Source organism: Hyperoodon ampullatus (assembly GCF_949752795.1).
Source record: "Hyperoodon ampullatus genome assembly, chromosome: 12".
NCBI lineage: Eukaryota > Metazoa > Chordata > Mammalia > Artiodactyla > Ziphiidae > Hyperoodon > Hyperoodon ampullatus.
In genome coordinates this window covers 80,729,906-80,749,586 of record NC_136925.1, presented here as the reverse complement: position 1 = coordinate 80,749,586, position 19,681 = coordinate 80,729,906, and the positions used below count along the sequence as shown (strand labels likewise).

Here is a 19,681-nt window from a genome sequence, read left to right as displayed (position 1 = left end):
CCAAATAAAAAACACACAGACCTGAATTACTGAAGCCTGTGAACTTCAGTCAGTGGTGCTAACCCTCAAAATCTGTGGTCAGAGGATCAGATATGCAATTACATGTAGATGGTTACAGACAGCACCTAGTGTGATCAACTCTAGACTTTTAAATTACGACAGGAAGGAAAAGAAAATAAATTACAGTGTATTTCCTTCTAGGAGCTTCGGCCACAGGCATTGCTGTTATGAGTAACTCAGGAGAATCAGTTTTAAAGTGAGGCTGCCGCAAGTTCGTGCTGGGCAACGGCTTTGTACGCAATAACCTACAATCTCATTAACCTGGAAATAAATTATCCAATCTAAACTGCATTTAGTTCTTTTTATAAACAGCCCAATAAATTGCCTAACTTCCTTCCTGCTATAAAAATGTTCCTGCCTTTGGACAACTTGAATAGCATAGTACAGACAACACGTGATTCTAGAATCATCACAGACAACAGTTAAGTTGGTGCTACATATAATCAGTATTGTACTTGTTTTTAATAGCATCGTTATTTAACTTTATATTATTGAGGCGATTTTTCCAATGGTTAAAACAGACCCTCAAGTGAAAAAAGAGTCAACAATTTATTAAAATGCTGAGACACTGTGTGAATATCTTTCTCCAAAGGAAGGTGAGCCAAGCCCCTCTCTTATCCCTGAGCCTCAAATGGTTTAAATTCAGGACCTATGTTAATTTCATGGGATAGTTGATGAGAACTTTTGCAATGGTTAAGGCCGTCGAGCTTCTACTACATTCTAAGCACAGTGAAGGTCAGAAAAATGAACAAACCGTGGTCTTTGACTTTAAGAAAATAAGGCAAATAAATAGAAAAGTGTAATACATGCCAGAGGTATTAAGCAATGCCCTGGCAGTAGGGTAACGATTACTGTGTAAACAAGGTAATCTCTCCTTCAATCCCAAATCCATAGGGACTCCAATATCTACGTTTATTCTGCCACACACCGTGGCCTCATGCTAATGGCCCCACCTCTGTTCCACTTTAGCTCTTCCTGGGTTTGCCTCATCACCTAGAACTACTTCACTTCTAAAACAGGAATCTGCACTTCCTATCCAAGCACAGCTTCCCATCCTGTGTTTATCACTCCTTCCTGAACATGCCTTACTACGACTTTATATTACCTGCCAGTCTCAGGTCACAGAGCAGATGCTACCCACCAAGGTTCCCTGGCTGCCCATTTCTATACCATCCTTCGCAGTTGCCTGAATTCCTCCCAGTTTTGGTCTCTCTGCTACATGAATCTCTCCAATTCCTCATTTCAGGCAGCCTGTACCACTTCTGCCTCTCGGGGTTGCAGAGGCGGCCTGGGCAACGTTGACTCTCACTTTAAAACCACACTGTCCTGCTCTGGCCAGGGCTTGATTTCAGCTTGTTACCTTGAAGGGCTCCCGCATCACGGTCTATGCACTAGCACTCAGAGCTTTGAGCTCAGGGCCAGCTGCATAGGAGCCCCTCAAAATATGTTTGCTGGGTGCTTGAACAAATGAACAAACAAATACGCTTATCTGCCCACAGAAGATATTACACTGTCAAAAGATACATTTAAATCCTATAACAACTCAGCAACAAAAAAAACTAGCAATCCAATTAGGAAATGGGCAAGGGTCTTGAATGGACCTTTTTCCAAGGAAGATATACAAATGGCCAACAGGTACAGGAAAAGATGCTCAACATAACTAACCTTCAGGGATACACAAATCAAAACCACAATGAGATAACACCTCATGCCCATTTGGACGGCTATCATCAAAAAACCAGAAAATCACAAGTGCTGGCGAGGTCGTGAAGAAGCTGGAATCTTTGTGCACTGCTGGGGTGAACGTAAGATGGTGCAGCCACCATGAAACAGTATGGCAGCTCTTCAAAAAGTCAGACACAGAATTACCATATAACCTAGCAATTCGACTTCTGGGCATTTATCCAAAAGAACTGAAAGCAGCAACTCAAAGAGATATTTGTATATCCCTGTTCGCAGCAGCATTATTCATAACAGCCAAAAGCTGGAAGGAAACCAAACATCCATTGATGGATGAATGGATAAACAAGATGTAGTGTACACATACAATGGCATATTATTCAGCCTTAAAAAGGAATGAAATTCTGACACAGGCTACGATGTGGATGAACCTCGAGGACATTATGCTAAGGGAAGTCAGCCAGACACAAAGAGACAAACACTGTATGGTTCCACTTATATGAGGTACATAGAACAGTCAAATTCATAGAAACAAGAAGGTATAGACAGTTTCAGTTTTGCAAGATGAAAAAATTCTGGAGATTGGTTACAAAATAATGTAATACACTTAAAAATGGTTAAGACAGTAAATTTTATGTTACGTGTATTTTACTACAATTAAAAAAACATACATTGGGGCTTCCCTGGTGGCGCAGTGGTTGAGAGTACGCCTGCCGATGCAGGGGACACGGGTTTGTGCCCCGGTCCGGGAGGATCCCACATGCCGCGGAGCGGCTGGGCCCGTGAGCCATGGCCGCTGAGCCTGCGCGTCCGGAGCCTGTGCTCCACAACGGGAGAGGCCACAACAGTGAGAGGCCCACGTCCCGCAAAAAAAAAAAGATACATTTAAATAATTAATGCCTGCACCTAATTACAAATTTCCCCAAATCTGGTATACCTGTCTCTCTGATGAGCTGGGTAAGGTTAGGACATAAGTCCCTAGTTTATTATCACCCCCATCAACCGTCAACTCACTCTCAGACTACACTCCACTCCACTGTAGTAGAATTCTGCCTCCACCATAACTGATCCAGGCCAGAAATGAGGCGGTCTAAAACTTTCTGGGAAATAAAAACAAGTAGAAAGGGGCCCACATGTGCACACTTTCTTAAACACCTTTAAGCTTTTTTACTTTCTGTTTAACAATAATTTAGTTTAACTGTAGAAGTACATTACTGGCATAACAAACAAAATCAGAGTAAATAAATGTAAATTCAGCATTTACTTCTCTGCAAGTTTCTGATTTTTACTTCAGAATGATGATAAACACCAGCTCACTCTGCTCACTCACTGTGCACTCGTTTGGGAATGGAAATGGGTGTATTTTGGTTAACAGGCAAAAACTTCTTTTTCCCTTACTTCTTCTGGTCTATACCCCATAATTGAATTCAGGTCAACAAAAGATTAAAATCTGTCAAAGGTAACCACAGTGAGTAGAATCAGCTCACAAGCATTTAACGGAGGCTGGGTGCAAACTAACACACCAGAGGCACAGCCGGCTGTCTGGCACACATCCTCACCTGCACAGGCGTGTCCAGTGTAAAGATGTGCTCCCCGCGAACATTGTAGAACTTGACCATGGCACCCTTCAGAAGAGGGCCATTGGGAAGGTCGCTGAGCTGGGTCGGGCGCTCCATGCCAGCGACTGCCAGGAGGTCTCCCTGCGTGCACCACTGGGCCACCACCTCTGAAATCAGAAAGAGGAAAATGGTCAGCACGAGGGTGGGACCCTTGCTTTCCTGCAAAGATGCTCTGGCTTGGTCAGAGTCTGAATTCATGACTGAACTATTTTTCCTTGAAAGATAACAGAGTGTGCACCCCAAGATATGTCACATTGGCATGAGAATTACGTAGAGCTGAAGGCAATGGAGAAGAAGCAGATAGAAGAAAAGCTCTCTCCCTTCCCCCTACTTGCCTAAAAGCAGGACATAAATCTGTGAAGGTGTCTACCCGTCCCCCACCAGGAAGGACAGAAATGAACCACTGGTGACAACTCTAGACCATTATCAACACCAGGGGAATCTGCATAACAGACTTTACTAACTGGTCTTTATCTTCCGTTAGCTCCCCCATATATTTACCTTCCCACAATTTGCTGTCCTAGAAACTTCAAGTCTTCTCCTTGTCTTGTCACTTCTCCAAAAAATGTACTGTTCTTTTGTTAACATGCTATCTAAACCCTTTGAGCTACTCATCTCTGTGCTTCCACAGGTGAACACAGTGCACGTGTTGTTAAACTTCTGTGTGTTTTTCTCTGGTCAATCAGTTTTTTGTCAGTCTAACTTACAGGGCCTGGTCTGAGAGCCTAAGATGGGTAGAGGGGAAATAGCCTTTTCCCCCCCCTCCCTGCTGCATCCTCAAGAAAGAGGAAAGTCACAATAAAGGGTAAAAACCCCAAATGAGGTGAACCAATTTACAGTTCACTGTGTGAAAAACACAATTCCCCGAAGTTGGGATACTCAGCAGATTTTTCTTCAAGGCAGAACTTCCTCAGCAAACATCAGCAAGGCAAAATCCCCCCAACCCCACGAATCTGCAATGAAAATGGAGTTGACAGGGGTGGGAAAGAGGGCTGGCCATGGAGACCACGAGGGGCCCAGCACTGTAAGTTCTTGTGCACATGACACAGATTACAGTGTTGGTGACAAGCTGGGGAATACCAGGAGTCACCTTTCTTCACTGGAAAAGTTCTCTGATGATGTTTCTTCAAGACAGTAAAAAGGAAATACTAGACCCTTTTGGTCTACAGATCTTCCTTGGCTTACAACAGGGTTACGTCTGGATAAACCCATTGTAAGTTGGAAATGCATTTAATACACCTAACCTTCCGGACATCATAGCTTAGCCTCACCCACCTTAAACGTGCTCAGAATGCCTACATTAGCCTACAGTTGGGCAAAACCATCTAACACAAAGTCTATTTTATAATAAGTGTTGAATATCTCACATAATTCACTGAATACTGTACCGAAAGTGAAAAACATGTCCAGGTACAGAGTGGTTTTAAGTGTATCGGTTTTTGACCCTCGTGATCGCGGGGCTGCCTGGGAGCTGCGCTCGCTGCCGCTGCCCAGCATCACGAGAGAGGATGGGATTGCATATCACTAGCCTGGGAAAAGATCCAAATTCAAAATTCAAAATACGGTTTCTACCAAACGCATATCGCTTTTGCACCGTCATAAAGTTGAAAAACCCCAGGTTGAACCACAGTAAGTCAGGGACCGTCTGCACCTTGCGAGTCAAAGGACCGACCTGTCCGTGATGGGACAGGTTACCGTAGATGGAAGAAGCTGCGGCGAGCCATCTTTGACAGCACCTGGCGACCTCTTCCCAATATTTACTAACATATCCCATAAAGTGGTGGGCAAAAATAAATAAATTTTCAAATACGACTGCTGTCCATACCACACGTAAGACTGAAATATTCTGAAACCAAGACAGAAGAGAGAAACTGCCTACATGCAGCACCTACTGGATGACACCAGTTTACTGAAACGTCACCTAACTTTCTGAAATTGGGAAGACAGTGCAAAAGCATCCCGTGTCATGAGGGCATAAATGATTGAAAACATTTTGAGATTGGACTGAGATTTCTAGTTAGGTCATCACAAGAATGCTACATTTGCCTGTATTTTTAGGATAAAACTCAAGTCAAGAGCTTTCACATTTGGGAGGGGTACTTTGGGTCGCCTCCCCAGGTCACCTCACCTTCATGTTCCCAATCCTCTCATGCCCATTGTGGGAATGTGTTAGAAGGGTTGCTCCAATATAATTTAGTTTGATAGAGAACAAAAGAATACATCCAAGGAATAAAAAATAAAGTTTCCATAGGCAGTTTCCAAGATGGTGAAAAATTTGAAAAACTCACCCTACAAAGAATACAAAGGAACTGAGTGGTAATTATGGTATTTTCAGTCCCGATCAGACACTTGGTAGAGAACGAAGTTCAGGACGGCAGAGCTAGAGGCAGGTACTGATGCAACTAATAAACGTGGTTAAAAGGTTTAAAAACAGAATTTTAGAAGAACAAAAGTAGAGCTTGGATCACTAAATACATGAGAGAATTTATGATGACTACCTTTTTGTTTTAGCTCCATGAAAGACAGAAAATTCAGAAAAGAATTTACAGAAAAGTCCAAGGAATTTAAGTTCATCATCATCGTAAAAAGAAACTTACTCAGCTCCTAACGGGTCCATTTGTGATAATAAAGAAGGACGTCTACATGTCCCTCCGGAATTTATAGGCTAAATAATTCCTTACAATTATAGTTTTGAAACAGCAAACGGGACACTTAAAAGAGGGAGTTTAACTTGTTTCCACGAATATCCAATAGTTCTGAAACAGAATTAAGTGCTTGTGGGGTGTGCAGGCAGGTACGATGCATTCCCGCCAATCAACAGTTAAGTATGTGGACTTGATTCTCCATATCCCGGGCATTCCTGAACAATTCAGACAAGAAGCAACATGGCCAGGACTCTGGTCTGATGGCCAGTTTTGAAGGACAGCATCAAGCTGAACTGAAGGTTCCGGTTTGCCTCCCCACCGCCGGACCCCGCAATGGCTCCCATTCAGATTATAGCAGGTCCCTTAACCTCGAGGACCAGAAGTAGCCCTGGAATTTCTACACTGCACCATTCAACCCTGAAGAGACAGAACTGTTTTTCCAAAGAACTCATCAGAGGCACAAAATTCAGAACCCTGCGAATGCTGACGGATGCCTATCTTCCCCCGAGACAGCATTTCATTAACGTCCCTCGGGAAGGCATCAGACCCTGACCGCTGACCTTCACACCGAGGCCTCGGCTGTCTTGTGTGTCACCTGCTGCCGCAGGCACGGCAGCTGCTGCCGCCCAACACCCGCAGTGCTGGCTGGAGGCAAGCGGCCCACACCCGAGAGGATCACTCCTGCCGTGGGGCGAGAAGCGCAGGTGAAGACGAAGGGGACTGTCAGGAATCCCTCCTCAAGGTGAGACTAGAAAGGAATTGACTTGTCAGCTAAGCAGAGGAGTGAACAGACTCCATTAAGCCTGGAAGAGGCCACTGCAGAGGCCGGGGGTCAACAGGCCTGGCTGTGACGCCCAGCTCGGAAGGCTGGCCGCTCGGGCTGATCCGTACCTTTCAGCCCCGACTGGATGACAGTAGGAGACAAGTCGTCATAGCTGTTCATCAAGCTGATGTCTCCTGAGGTGAAGCTGACGGTGAGCAGCGGCTTGATGTTCTGTACTGGGGTGGGATATGCCGCCGGACCATCTGCGGGGACAGAAGCGCTGAGTGAAAACGAGGCAACAAGCACGTGACCGGAATCCAGGCCCGCGTGCTGCAATCCTGCGGGGGGGCCTCGAAACTACCCCACAGTGCAGATCAGACTCTGGGCTGGGACATTACCAAGTGAGGCAACGCTGCACAGCACTCAGGAACTACACGGAGCCCCCTGGAATGAGAGGCGGTGGGGACCGCAGCCCCGAGGGCACCGAGCAGGGCTCCCTGGGCTCTGCATGCCGTGCTGAGAGTGTGCGTGCAGAGTTTATTAACCTCTGTGGTTACGGGTTTACATGTTTCTGATGATGTGCAAACATAAATTATTTTAATGTCACGTAACGTATAAGGATGGTGGGAAGAGGGATGAAAACATTTTCTTAATCCTGGTCCAAGGTACAGAGAAAAGCTGCCTTTCAACACTGAACACACTTTCACTGAACATTATAGGAAGTGAGCAGCCACCATGAGCTCTCTGCTTTTACCAGAAGAGACCCAAGGTCGGATGTGGCTCACACCCAGTGCACAGCCAGCAGAAAGGAACTCTGCTTTGTGCGTGCGAGGAGACTGTGCATTAAGGAAGGAGCCGTGAGGGATGATGCTGTTTTCTCCCACCCAGGGCGGGCCAGCCTGACGTCTGCTCGCTCACCGTGCTCAGCCCTGCCTGTGGAGGATCCCCAGTTATGACTCTCCTTTGCTTCACTTTTAAGATGCTGCAGGTACCCACCTCTGTGCTCAAATTCCCTAGGTCACCAAGAAACACCCTGCTCTATCTGAAAGGCAAATCCCAGTCATCCTCCAAACTGGCCCTCTGCTTCTGAAGAGGGTGACAGGTTAGAGTAGTAGCCAGGAACTGCGTTCTGCTCTTAGACTCACTCTGGACTTGCTTTATCAACTTGGTCTCTGGATCTTGTTTCTTCCCCTAATAAATGTGGATAAGCAAATATGCATTCAATCTAGCAAAGTTCTGTTTTTAAAGGATGCTGAGTCCAATGCTGAAAGACACTGGCTTCATCACCACGAGGTGGAGGAAGGATGAGCACTTCGCTCAAGGCTGGGGCCCCACGAGGTGATGGATTTCCAGGAGCGAAGAACGCTCTCCCTCCCGAGACCCACCAATCCTGAAACACTACCGCCAATCTACACTTTTTTTTCACAGGGTCTGAAACAATCTTTCATTACCGGTCTGAACACTGCCTTCTCCCTAACTGCATGAATGGCTATGTATATGTGTACGTCTCTGGGAAGCATGACACTTTATCACGTCTGGGACAAGAGGGAGAAGACTCCGAGTACCAGTGAGGGCAGATGCTGATGGGGGAGAAAGTTAAAAATACTCTCCCTGGACCAGCCCTTCACAGGCTGAACATGCCCATAGTCACAGGGAAGGGTAGAAACTGTCCAGCGGGTGCCTTTAGCCCATTAAGGGCACTCAGCCAGCAGTGTGAGCACAGCTGCCCGGAGTCCCGCAGCAGGTGACCACGGGGAGTCTTTTCCTTCCACTATTCGTAACATATTCTCCTTTTAAAAAAAGAGGTTGGAGCAGGGGATGGGACACTGGGGAAGAGCCAGAGCCCTGAGTGGGCCAGCGCTGAGGGCTGACATTGGTGATGGCCAGCGTTGACACCAAAGGCTTCTGCTTTGGGGGCGACACACTGCAAGGGGTGAAGGAAGCTGGAACCTGGAATTATCCCCACCAAGGGTCTGAAACAATCTTTCATTACTGGTCCAAATGTTAAAAAACTCCGACGTCATCTACTCTAATCTAACGTCACTGTGAGGCTTGGGGGCGGGGGGTGAGCGCGGCAGGTTCACCTGAACTGAGGAAGCGCAGACCTTCTGCCTGAAATAAAAAAGACAGGGGCATGGATACCAGCCCAGCGTACTGGCCTTCACTACGGGCAGAGCTAATCCTTTCCCCACACAACTAAAGCTAGGGGCTTTAATAACGTTAGGGATTTGAAACACCACAGATTAGGGTATAAGAACAGCACAGCATTTTTCATCTTCAGCTCTCTCTCACTAAGCAGCTAAGTCCCACGACACCCCAGGGACAGGGAAACGGCCATAAGTCTTGTTTTATATCCAGAAAAACCTAAGCCAATGGAGCTTCATCAACCTGACCAGTGATTCTGCAAAAAGGGATGGCAGAGAGAAGACGGTCCAACCAAGAACAGAGATTAGGCCAGTTCTGCCTTGCACTTCCGCTGAGAACCCTGCCCAGTAGGTTAGGGAGCCGTGCGCACGGCGGGCCTGTTCCTTCCCCTGCGGATGGGTTCATTCTCCTTCCACACTCTTGTCCCCACAGAGCCCGCGAGCTACCTTGGGGCGGGGAGTAGTCATCGGAGTCGGTGTCACTCTCGCTGCTGTCCTCCACTAGGAAGGCGGGGTAGTTCCAAGACATGCTGAGGATGCCGTCTGACTCGTGCAGGAGGACGTGGGCCAGCATCCTGCCATGGCAGTCCATGACGATCACCTGCCCGTCAGCCGTGCCAAACAGCACCTGCAACCAAGGACCAGGACTCGTGATGGACGGGGAGAAAGGTCTGTGGTTTCTGGCAAACCTCACCACCTCGACTTGTCCACCAGGACTAAAGAAAGAGACCAGGTAAGCAACTGAGGAAATACACAAAGCAGGAAGTGGCGGAAACTTAGCTGGCTATTACTGGAAGAATTTTAGTCCTCTAGTAGGGAAATGTGATTCATGCTATAATAAATATATTCATTATGTTATGTGGACGTTTTCAAACACCAGCAAAATCACTGTTTCACCTTTTGTGGGTTGTTTTTCTTTGTTTTGTTTTTTTGGTTGAAGGAGGAGGGCTAAGAAGAGGATAATATTCTCTTATTTTTCTTTAAAAAAAAAGCAGCAGCAGAGTTCATTGTTAAAAATCTCTTAAAGAAAAACTTTAAGTGTATGTAAGCATGTTTGTCTCAGGTTCTATTTCACTGAGACTAATAATGGTGTTGATGTATTTAAGTAATAATGTTATAATGAATTCGTGGTATTAATACATTAAGTGCTTACTTTAGGCTAAGCACTATTCTAACCAGTTTACCTCATTAACTGTCAAAACAACCCTGGGAGGTAAGTGCCAGCACTGCTGGCATGGAGCTGAGACAGGCCTGACGCCTTGTGTGCTGAGGGCCGCTCCTAGGCCCCCCCCCGCAGTCACCCGGCCTGCAGGCAGACACACGGCCAGGGCTAAAGCACAAGCAGGCAGAGGGAGACTGGACAGCAGTGGACGCCCTCCATCAGAGCGGCAGGGGAGCTGCTCGTGGCTGCTCAAAAGCCCCCCCGACGGGTGTCATCCCACTGGACGACCCCGAGGGGACCCTTGGGCCCTGGGAAGCAGGACCTCCCTGAGGAGCACACCTGTTATCTCCTGCTCTGTGTGCTAGGCTCTGCAGTTTCTGTGTCTGCCGGCATTGAAATCTTTGTATCTTTTTTGTCTAATGACATCTGTCTATCCACCAACAACTCATTGGGAGAACCATACCAGGATCTACACAAAGGGAAAGTTATTTAAGACTTCTAGGTCCATACTTCTTTTTGCTTTTTAGATTTTGACACTGAGCTCCTTGAGGGCCAAGACCGTCCACAGCTGTACCCCTGGCACCTAGCAGAGCTTTGGGTACAGTGGGCACTCAATAAGTATTTACGGTTACATGAGTGAATTAAAGTCAGTGACAATCAAAAGGCAATTATCCTGATGATTACGAGAGATTAATTGCATGGGAAGATGTATTTCATTTCAGCAGTGATACGCTCACAGAATTTAGAGCTGTTTTAGATAAACCAATTGTCCATCAAATATTCCTTTAGGGCTCCCCTGGTGGCGCAGTGGTTGAGAGTCCGCCTGCCAATGCAGGAGACACGGGTTCGTGCCCCGGTCTGGGAAGATCCCACATGCCGCGGAGCGACTAGGCCCATGAGCCATGGCCGCTGAGCCTGCACATCTGGAGCCTGTGCTCCTCAACGGGAGAGGCCACAACAGTGAGAGGCCCACGTACCGCAAAAAAAAAAAAAAAAAATTCCTTTCAACATGATCTATATTTTTAATGATTGTAAACTTAAAAAAAGAAGCTAAAACAGTTTTCCCCCAAGGCCAGTGATGAATCATCATTGAACGCTGCTTAAAGGAAAAAACAGATAAGATGTAATAGGAACACAGTAAAGATCATTTTAGAAAAAGCTGAATTCTTGGCTGCCAACAGAGAAAATAAACAGTATCCACCAGCATGTCCACAAAGACCTCATGCGACACGGGCTGAGAGAGGCAGACACTGGAGCGGTGGGTCAGAGCCACTGAAGCCCTGGCAGAGGCAGACGCTGAATATGCTTCCTGAGCAGTCTGCAGTGAAGATAAATATGGAACGTGACCTCCTGTAACTTCAACTGAAATGTACAATTTACATATTTCAGAAGAAGAAGACGTGTGGGAACCCCACTGTAAGGCAACATCCCAGGACGCAGGCTTTCCTCTCCCCTTTCCGCATCCTCACCCGTTTGTTCAAGCACGTCTGAAGTGCAGCCCTGTACCACGGTGTACTTGAAGGGGTTATTTCATCACCTGTGACTCTGGTTCTCCTAGACGTAGCTCGTTAGCAGGCAAGAGCAAACAATTATTCTTCTCAAGTGCCAGGATTACAACGTATCAACCCCACACAAGTTCCCAGACCCCTCCTGTTATGGCTCCCACAGTCTCCACTGGCACCATCACCACTATCCTCATATCTTACCGTGTGATTATTTGATTGGTCTGACTCCCATGCTAGACTGTAAGCTTTTGAGGACATGGACTATGTCTGCTCTGATCGCTGCAACCTCCTCAGGGCCTGTCATATCAGATGACACATGGCAGGGTTTGTGAAGGGAAGGAGGAAATGAAGCATCTTTTGAGTAACACTCACATTTTTCCATTTTGGAGAAGAACAGACACCATCTAATTCCTGAATAAAGGCCTGGTGGCTTAATGAGTTTTCAGTGTTCAACATCACAGTAAAGCAAAAGAGGACAAAAACAACCAGCCTCCAAATCCCCCATCATTAATCGACTCCGACTACATCTCTCTTGAGAGATAATGCACTGTTAAGATCAGAGAGAAGGAAAACGGCAACCCTAACAGTCGGGTTGTCAAGCAGTGATGCAGGAAGTTACTCTGTTTTGGAACAAGTGTGTCAGATAACTGAAGAACACTGATATGACATAAAATCAGATTTTCAAAAATCTCCCCTATTACAAGTTCTTTTCATGCCTTATCATTTCCAATGAGATAAAGCTTCTATGAGCCAAGGACTTCAAGAGAACAAGACAGAAAAGTCTAATAATAATAAATACACACACTGGCAAATGCATCCGTCTCTGCAGCTTCCACTCCCTAATTCTGGTGCCCTGGACAGAATGGTGCCGGCTCCTCTTTCCCAGGCTCTGTCTCCTCTTTTAGGCTTGGCCCCAGACCTCCTCCCCTTTCTAGGAGGTCAGGGTCACATCCACAGCCTCAAGGACCCCATTCAGGGCTGGCTTCCTGCCCAGGCCATTCCCCTAAGCTCCAGACTCACAGGTCCAACTGCCTGTCAGCCGCCTACCCCTGGATGTGTCGAAGGCCAGGCCCTTCAGAATCAACATGTCCCAGATGAGATTCATAACCTCACCCATCCCCTGACCCCCACACACAGCAGGTCCTCTGCCAGCAAAGACTGTGGCTTTATCTCCAGTGTCCAGTACAGTGTCTGATACGTTACAGGTGCTCAGACGAGGCTTTTGGGACCCGCTACACAGAATTAACCTCACTCTAACCATGGCTCCCACAACACTCTGTTTTTGCATGTCTGTCTTTCCCATTAAACCATGAGGTTCTTGAGGGCAGGTCTGCACCCCCAGGTTCTCCCATGCTGCCTGTCACAGCGGATGCTCAGTGACTATTAGCAAACAAATTTCTGCCCACAGCTTTGGCCTTTGCCCAAATTTTCCTACAAATGAAGCAACAACTTCTTTCCTTTCTTCTTTAAACTAAACCAGTGCTCAAATCCTCCCATAAAATTGGCCTCCAAGACACTTTCAGTTATGGATGATATAAATTTGTCTCATATTTTTCCTGCTGTTTTCTCTACTGGACTGCAGGCTTCACAGAGGGGCAGGGACAATGCTCCCTCTGTAATGGGTACACTAAGAACCAAAGAAGGTGGTAGAAACCTGCTAGTCCTCAGGCCACACCAGTTCAATGGCGGTCCCTCAGGGATAGGGGACACTAATGCAGGGCAGTGTTTAGGATCGATGCAATGTTTAAAAAATTGTGGTATCCACATATAATCTCTCCATTTAAATGTACTCCATTCTAAACTATTTTTAGATGTAATTATTTTAAAATGTAACACAATTATCACCAGCAGTTAAAAACGAACCAAGCCACAGACCAAAGGAGGTAGGAAGCAGACAGCAAATCATTCAAAAGATTTATGTTTTGAAACCAGTGATGACATATATCACCAGTGATTTTACCTTTGGAGACTGGTACGCATCTAAATTCTCGAATAAAGACCATATTAGGAGATTTCAACTATAAAAATATGTATTCTACAACTGTTCACCTTTTTTGTAGTAGAATTTAACCAGTAGCATTGGAACCAGCTACAAAAGGAATTGACTTTGCCCCATTTATTTTCTTTTGTGATTTAAAGCTGGGGGAGAGGATAACAAAGTGATTACAAATTCCTACTATAGGTAGGCCTTATTTTATTATACTTTGCAGATACTGTGTTTTTTATAAATTAAAGGTCTGTGGCCACCCTGTGCCAAGCAAGTGCCAGTTTCCCAATAGGATTTGCTCACTTTGTGTATCTGTGCCATATTTTGATAATTCTCACAATATTTCAAACTTTTTCATTATTATATTTTTTAGAGTGATCTGTGATCAGTGACCTTTGAGGTTACTATTGTAATTATTTTGGGGCATCACAAACCATGTCCATATAAGATGGCGAACTTAACCGATTATTTAAATGGCAACAAAGGATCTAGAATATGACATAAACTTAGTTGATAAAGCAGGGTTTGAGAGAACTGACTCTGACTTTGAAAGAAGTTCTACTGTGCGTAGAATGCTATCAAACAGCACTGCGTGCTACAGAGACATGGTTCATGAAAGGAAGAGTCACGATGGGGCAGACGTCACTGCTGTGTCACTTTAAGAACTTCCACAGGCACCCCAGCCTTAGCAGCCACCACCTGACCAGCCAGCAGCCACCAACACGGAGACAAGGCCCTCCACCAGCCAAAAGGTTACGACTCACGCAGATGATCGTTAGCATTTTTTAGCAATAAAGTCTTTTTAGGGCTTCCCTGGTGGCGCAGTGGTTGAGAATCTGCCTGCCAATGCAGGGGACACGGGTTCGAGCCCTGGTCTGGGAAGATCCCACCTGCCGCGGAGCAACTAGGCCCGTGAGCCACAACTACTGAGCCTGCGCATCTGGAGCTTGTGCTCCGCAACAAGAGAGGCCACGAAAGTGAGAGGCCCGCGCACCGCAATGAAGAGTGGCCCCCGCTTGCCGCAACTAGAGAAAGCCCTTGCACAGAAATGAAGACCCAACACAGCCAAAAATAAAAATAAATAAATAAATAAATTTTAAAAAGTCTTTTTAAATTAGGGTATGTACATTGTTCTTTTAGACATAATGCTATTGCACACTTAACAGACCACGGTATACTGTAAACATAACTTTTATATGCACTGGGAAGCCTAAAAATTTGCGTGACTCACTTTACTGCAGTGGTCTGGAACCAAGCCCACAACATCCCTGAGATACGCCTGCAGTAACTTCAGCTCCGTTGGTGGCAAACGTCTAAATGCACTACTGCGGAGGGAGGAGGGAAGGGACAGGCCATGATGTCCCTTGGCTCTTTAGAAGGAACCTTCTGTCCTGATATGCCACCAAAGTAAAACTTTTGTTTTGAAAAGACCTCCCTGTTGGGTTTCAGAACACTAGCTTGTAAATGTGCTTCAAGGCCAGATTTGAGTATTTTGCAACTAAGGAAATAGTCACTGAAATCAGACAGTTGTAAAGGACAGAACTGCTCAGCTGATTAACAGAGTATTTCCTGGTTCAAAAAAAAAGATAAAATATAATTTCACAATTGACTATAACATGCATTTCTAAAACGGACACTTTAAGACTTATTCTGATAAATATGGGAAAGAAATCTCACCCAAAATATCTATAATAAAAATGTGTATCTTTGGTCTAAACATGTAATTTTGAAGTCATTTCATCTCCTCACTGCAGAATAACAGCTTATAAACTAACCCATAAAGATGAGAGACTATGCTAAGTTCAAAGATTTTCAGAGAAGGAGATATTCTATCTGCCTCAGGTACTGAATTTAATGTTAGATAATTCCCATTGCTAGAACATTCTTCCCCAAATCTTTCAGGCTCCATTTTAAAGTTTATTCACCACTTTAAGACACCTACACATGATTTCTGGGGGTGGGTGGGGGAACAGAATGACTAGAGGACTAATTTAAAAACAGGATACACAGGTAACTGGAAACACCAATTACCTCTGGGGAACAGAAGTGGGTGGCTTGAGGATAGTGGGGAAAATGGAACTTTTCACCATATATCCTTTTGAACATTTAGAATTATATACCATGTGAATATACTATTAAAATGTATTTACTACACAGGGAATGAGGTAGAGAGAAAAGTTTCAGGAACACAACTCCATATCAGATCTCTGGAGCGGGGTGAAAACACCCAGGGCACTCACCACGTGGTCCTTGGATTGGGAAGGAGGTGCTAGGTGACGCTGAAGTCTGCTTAACCTGTTTGGTGAAGACAGTCTTAAATCTTCTGGGGACAACATCCTTTCCTTTGCAAAGAACTCAGAACTGGGAGTTGGCTGGCTAGGGGTCTGGCTCTATTTTGACTCCTAAATACTTATGTAACTTAGAATTGATCATTTACCTTCCTGAGTATTTGTTCTCCTCTGTCATCTAAAAAAGGTATATTAGGGCCTCCCTGGTGGCGCAGTGGTTGAGAGTCCGCCTGCCGATGCAGGGGATACGGGTTCGTGCCCCGGTCTGGGAGGATCCCATATGCCGCGGAGCGGCTGGGCCCGTGAGCCATGGCTGCTGAGCCTGCGCATCCGGAGCCTGTGCTCCGCAACGGGAGAGGCCACAACAGTGAGAGGCCCGCGTACCACAAAAAAAAAAAAAATAAAAAAAAAATAAAAAAAAAAAATAAAAAAAAAATAAAAAAGGTATATTAGATGAGCTCTCAAATTCTTTCCTATTTCAAAATGCTCCAAATCTTTGAAACGTATCTAAATATATTTCTCATTATACGGAAATAGTAATCTCCTCCTGTGGCTACTAATAAACTTCTTCAACAAAAGGGCTCACAGGAAAGGGCTCAGATTTCCTGGTCTGAGGAGGGTGACAGTCTTCTGACTCAACGGTAGCTGTCAGGGTACACGGTGATGAGGGCAGACCCAACAGCACCTGTGACTGGTGTCAAAGATCAGTGAAGCCGGACACTAGTCAAGGAGGTAAGGACAGATGTTTACCCAGTAATGACTCCTGCAGTAAGGAGCTGAACTCAGCTTCCACTAGTGCAGACGTGACTCGGCATCTTAAAGGAAGAAGGAGAGAGCGGCGAGGGAGGCGGGGGCTACAGCAGAGCCAGGGAAGTGGAAATTTTGCCAGAAGTGGGAGGTGGGGACTGTCAATGTCATTAGGCCATCTGGGTTCTGCTAGTTAAGGTCCAGAGACTGGAGACAGGGGCCCTACTTTCAGGTGCCGTAATTCTTTTGGCAGCCTCGGGCTTTCCCAGGCGAGAACATCGGGAGGCTGGAGTTGTCATCTTGAGCTACACAGCCTTGCGTGGACAGAAACTATGCTAGTGTTCGTTCAAGACAGAGAGAGAGAGAGAATGAAACACTTGTGATGCGAATCTAGTTGGACAGGCCACGGTTGAGGCCCAGTCCAGAAGAGGCTTCGGTGGGGCCTGCCTAGAATTTAGTCAGGAGCGTGTCTGTCACTCTCAGTGACACACATCGCCTCCCTTTAAAATGACACCAGGATGTATTCAGTGCCAATGGCAGGGCTGTCAGAGCAGCAAGGCATCCAAGGTTTAGGAATGCCAAAGGGAACCAAGGGAAGCTCAATACTGTAGTGCAGCCATCCAGACAAAGACCGCCATTCTTGCAAGGGCTCTGCGTCAGAACCAAGGCCACTGCCACGCCGTGGTATTAATATAAGCATATGAAGAAAATATAACACTAAACTGACAAGAAATGGACTTTAAAATAATTTAGACTACCAATTTAAAAAAATACATATCTTTTTAAAAAAACTGTGGTAAGAATACTTAATACGAGATCTACACTCATAAATTTTTAAGTGTACAATACAGTTTTAAGTGTACAATATCGTTCGCTATAGGCAAAACGCTGTGCAAAAGATCTCTAGAACTTGTTAATCTCGCATAACTGAAACTTTATAGCAACTGAACTGCAATTCCCTGTTCTCCCCACCCTCCAGCCCTGGGCAACCACAATTTTACTCTCTGCTTCTATGCGTTTGATTATTTTAGATACCTCATATACATGAGATCATGAAGTATTTGGACTTTAGTGACTGGATCATTTCACTTTGCATAATGTCCTCAAGGTTTTTTCATATATTATTTAGCCTTCCTTTTTAAGACAGTATTTCATTGTATGTGTATATTTCATTGTAAGAATATATGACATTTTCTTTATCTTTTCATTCACTGATGGACATTTAGGTTGTTTCCACATCTTGGCTATGGTGAACAATGCTGCAATGAACATGGCTGTGCAAATACCTCTTTGAGACCCTGTTTTCAATTCTTCTGAATACACAGCCACAAGCGGGATTGCTGGGTCATATGGTAGTTCTATTTTTAATTTTTTGAGGAACTTCCGTATCTGCAACGTTTTACATTCTCACTACAGTGTACAAGGGTTCCAGTTCCTCCACATCCTTGCCAACACATTTTTTTCTTTTTTTAAATAATAGCCATCCTAACAGGTATAAGGTGATATCGGACAGTGGTTTCAATTTGTATTTCCTGATGATTAGTCATGTTGAGCATCTTTCCTATACTTGTTGGTCAATGTAAGTATTCTTTGGAGAGATGTCTATTCAAGTCCTCTGCCCATTTTTTATTCTGGCTTTTCTCTTTGGTTTTTTATACTTTATTAATTTTTCATTATTTAAAATTTTTTTTGCTATTGAGTGGAAGGAGTCCTTTATATATTTTGGATACTAACTACTTATCACATATATGGTTTGCAAATATTTTCTCCCATTCCACAGGTCGCCTTTTCACTCTTAATTGTTTCCTACGCTGTGCAGAAACTTCTTAGTTTGGTATAGCCCTACTTCGCTAATTTTGCTTTTGAGGCCTATGCTTTTGGGGTCATATCCAAGAAATCATTGCCAAGACCAATGTCATGAAGTGTCCCTTATGTTTTCTTCTAGGAGTTTTACAGTGTCAGATCTTGTGTTTAAATCTTTAATCCATTTTTTAGTTGATCTCTGTATATGGTATAAGGGTCCAATTTTATCCTTTTGCATGTGGATATCCAGTTTCCTAAAACCATGTATTGAAGAGACTACCCTTTCTTTTTTTTTTTTTTTTTTTTTTTTTTTTTTTTTTGTGGTATGCGGGCCTCTCACTGTTGTGGCCTCTCCCGTTGCGGAGCACAGGCTCCGGACGCGCAGGCCCAGCAGCCATGGCTCACGGGCCCAGCCGCTCCGCGGCACATGGGATCCTCCCAGACCGGGGCACGAACCCGTATCCCCTGCATCGGCAGGCGGACTCTCAACCACTGCGCCACCAGGGAGGCCCCCCTTTCTTCATTATATATTCCTGGCACGCTTGCTGAAGATCAGTTGACTACATACGGGTTAAATTTCTGTTCCACTGGTCTCTATGCCATTCGTGTTTATGCCAGTACCGTAGTGTTATATTTGGTACAGCATTGTAATGCATTTTGAAATCAGGAAGTGTGATTCCTTCAGCTTTGTTCTTTTTCACAACATTGTTTTGGTTAGTCTAGGACCTTTGTGGCTTCATCTGAATTTTAGAATTTCTCCCGATCTCTGTATAAAATGCCATTGGGATTTTGATAAGGATTGCACTGAATCTGTAAATAGATTTGAGCAGTATGGACACCTGAACCATAATAAGTCTTCCCGTCCATGAACACGGGATGTCTTTCCATTTATTGGTGTCATCTTTCTTTCCTCGATGTTTGATAGTTTTCAGCGTACAAGTCTTTCACCTCCTTGATCTAGTTTATTCCTAAGTATTTGATTCCGTTGGATGCAACTGTAAATGGGATTGTTTTCTTCATTTCCTTTTCAGATAGTTCATTGCTAGTATATAAAAATGCAACTGATTTCTGTACACTGATTTTTGGATCCTGCAGTTTTACTGAATTCATTTATTCTAACAGGTTGTTTGTGTATGTGTAGTCTTTAGGGTTTTCTACATATAAAACTATGTCATGACTTCTATTTGAATGCCTTTTCTTTGTTTTTCTTGCCTAACTTCCCTAAGACTTCTAGTATTTTGTCAAATAAAAGTAAAGAGAGCAGGTATCATCTTGTTC

At 44.8% G+C, this 19,681-nt stretch overlaps 1 protein-coding gene across 3 annotated transcripts in view; it reads right to left on the bottom strand.

The window, feature by feature from the left end:
• Positions 1 to 19,681, bottom strand: part of TULP4 (TUB like protein 4) — a gene marked incomplete at both ends in the record, with an annotated part of 161,904 nt that overhangs the window by 29,514 nt on the left and 112,709 nt on the right. For all 3 annotated transcript variants that reach the window (XM_079716320.1, XM_079716321.1, XM_079716322.1), the window contains 3 exons: positions 3,300 to 3,466; positions 6,896 to 7,030; positions 9,359 to 9,539. In XM_079716320.1, coding sequence (XP_079572446.1) covers positions 3,300 to 3,466; positions 6,896 to 7,030; positions 9,359 to 9,539 — 483 coding nt within the window. The remainder of the gene's footprint in view (positions 1 to 3,299; positions 3,467 to 6,895; positions 7,031 to 9,358; positions 9,540 to 19,681) is intronic.